Source organism: Tachysurus fulvidraco, chromosome 5 (assembly GCF_022655615.1).
Source record: "Tachysurus fulvidraco isolate hzauxx_2018 chromosome 5, HZAU_PFXX_2.0, whole genome shotgun sequence".
In the NCBI taxonomy this organism is placed as follows: Eukaryota; Metazoa; Chordata; class Actinopteri; order Siluriformes; family Bagridae; genus Tachysurus; species Tachysurus fulvidraco.
The window spans coordinates 33,554,925-33,557,829 of NC_062522.1; the positions used below are offsets into that span (position 1 = coordinate 33,554,925).

General features: G+C 41.6%; 1 protein-coding gene across 1 annotated transcript in view; it reads right to left on the reverse strand.

Moving 5' to 3' along the window:
- Positions 1-289, reverse strand: part of LOC113656887 (E3 SUMO-protein ligase CBX4-like) — a 4,768-nt gene extending 4,479 nt beyond the window's left edge. Inside the window, exon 1 of the mRNA XM_047814199.1 lies at positions 1-289. This exon is cut by the window's left edge and continues 18 nt beyond it. Within this exon, the coding sequence (XP_047670155.1) occupies positions 1-51 (51 nt within the window). The 5' untranslated portion in view covers positions 52-289.
- Between the last annotated feature and the right edge of the window lie 2,616 nt (positions 290-2,905).

The following is a 2,905-nucleotide window of genomic DNA, read 5'->3' on the forward strand; positions in this document are numbered from 1 at the left end:
CTCGATGCTCTCCACGGCGAACACTCGCTCTCCAGCCGAAGGGAGCTCCATTTGTATTAGAGCTAAAACAGAAGACAGGTGAAATCAATCTCTACACGTCAGTGTGTCTGTACGAGGCGTCTGTCAGCGTCTTTATTATCCATGTGGATGTTTTATCCTCCGCACGGAGACGCGCTGTGAAGTCTGTGGAAATGAAACGCAGAAAAAACACACGGCACAAAATAGCCGTGACGTCACGGGAACCGAGACCCGCCCCCTCCACTAGCACCATCACCACCACCATCAGCCCTCCTTCACCACCATACCAGAGTGAATGATTCCGAGCGCTCTCTGCCTTTTTCTCATTAGAAGGGAAAAATACTATAGTGCGCGATACAAAGGTCGTCAATTCCGGCACTCAGCAGGGGTCAGAGTTTCGCGTAACGAAATAGCAGACTTGACTCCAATAATTCAAAGTCTTAAATCTTACTGCGTCACACATTTCCATAAAGGACGAGAAAACACAACACACACACGCATACAGAACACAGGACACAACCCAGAAAAAAAGAAGACAGATAAACAAGGCACACAAGAGGAAACACTTATTGCACACACAAGCATACCCAGTAACAGAGCCGTCATCACACACTCATTCACCAAAGACATCAGAACCCAATAGAGTAAGCAATGCTACAAAGTAAGAGAGCTCACAAAAACTCCTAGGAGACACACAGTCGCACACGCGCTCCGCCACATACTACTCACCAGCACCAATCCACCCTCACGATTAACGGAATGATGTGAAGAGGAAGTTACCACCAAAATGGAGCGAAGGTGAATGCAGAACAAGGCAGCACAAGAAGAACACCCATCCTTTTACAATTTAAAAAGCAAACAACAGTCTCAGTGTAAATGATGTATTTAAGCCTTTTTTGTTTTGACCTAAAATGATGGGTTCTAAACAGAACTTTTCCTCGTCACTTTAGTTCTGAGTAATTCCAGAAGGAAACCAGGAAACTATTAGTTCACAAACACTGGGATAACGTTTTAGATGATCATGCCATAGGTTCAGTTTAAGTTAGTTGTAGTGTTGTTATTCGTAGCGAGGTGTTATGGTTCTGTTCAAATGGTGCCAACAATCATGCGCAGTGGGACAAATATAGGCAGGATCAAGGAAAACCATAAAGAAAAAGCTCGACCCTTGAGGGTCACGTACTAAAAGAAAAACCATGCAGAAAGCAAGAAAAAGCCGGGATGCCAAAGGATCGAGACAGGGAAACTCATTGCAAAAGGGAACTTAATAAAAGGCTAAATAAATCCCTGATAAAGAAAGGCTCTCTCGAAGCACGGGAATTAAAAAAAAAAATCACCATGAATAGCATGGACAGGCTGGGATGAAAGCACGCGACTAAGAAAATAGACTATACCGCACCTGACGTATAACAGAAGCCAATAAGCATTCAATTATTGTTTGATTGCCTCGGCATTAAAAGCTTTTAAGAAGTAATAAATGCATTTGAAAAAAAGATAGAGTAATTAAATAGGGATGGGTCTTGTGTGTGTGTGTGTGTGAAGAGAGGAGAGAGCGAGAGGAAATAGAGTCCGAGGTACGGTAGATCGTCAGCAGCGAAGATAGAGCGACAATATGTTTAACATACTACGAAAACACTCAACTACACACGACACGACAACCACAACCACCAAAAACACCACAAAATATCGAAAAGAAAAACAACTGTAGTAGTGCAGAACACCACACAGATAGATAGAAAATCGAGAAAAAACCCCAACCCCACGTTCAAAAATATAACAAGGAGTACATCAACAATGTTGTCGCAAGCTCTAGATATAGAAGACACAACACAGAGGAAATCTAGCCTCCGTTTATTATCCGGCATTTGTACTAGAAGCGCACGGTGCAAAGCTAAGTCACGATACCACAGCATCCAAAGAGACAGTCTAAGTCGAATGCCTACCGATCAAGTCCGTCAGCAATTCCAAAAGCTAAAATGTGAAGCCGACAGATGATGAATTTTTCATATTCATAAATTTACCGACCAATAAAAAAATCACAAAGACCCAAACCAAATCAAAAAACAAAAGCAAACCTTGACAATGAGACGCAGCGAGCAGGACAGCACAAAAACAAAAAGAATAAGATGCCTAATGCTCTATCGCTTACACCCCGGTTGGGGGACCTACGTGTAGTGTTGTCTCGTGTCTCCCAATATCAACCAAGGAGTCTTCGCCCGGAAACATAAAAGAACACGACACTAACCCACAAAAAAGAACCAAACGCTCTGGGAACACTCGAGTAATAAAACATCACTAAGAACAGAATAAACAAACCAAAACATGCATGTTGGATTTTACAACAACAAAAAAAGTCAAAAACCAAAAAAGCTGAACACCAACAACAGTCAAATAAACGTCACTCTAAAGAGCACGAAAAGACTGTTAGAAACACGTCCAGAAAACAAGTTCATTAAACCAAAAAAACAACAAAACGACTAAATTAGAGAACTGAAAACTACCAGGTGACAGTTCATATTACGTGTTTTTAATGGCCTGGAAACTCTACACGACTCAGAATCCTTGTCCCCTAATAATGTCCTGGCAAATGAAAAGTAACGGAACTAAAATAACAGCGTGAGGGCTCATCTCTAGGGCTATGGCGTTTCGACCAGTGAAAAAGTGTACATTAAAAAAGATCAAAACAACGACGCGGAGAAGTGATGCAAATTCTAAAAGGTGGTCTTACAGGGACCAGGATCAGCGAGACCAAAGACTCATTCAAAATCTACGACATCGACTACTGATCGACTAGTAATAAAAGAGCCTCCAAAGAATGAAGAAAGAATCTTTTATACTTCACTGAAAACAACACACATAATCAACGCTCTCCTCAAATATAGATCATAAC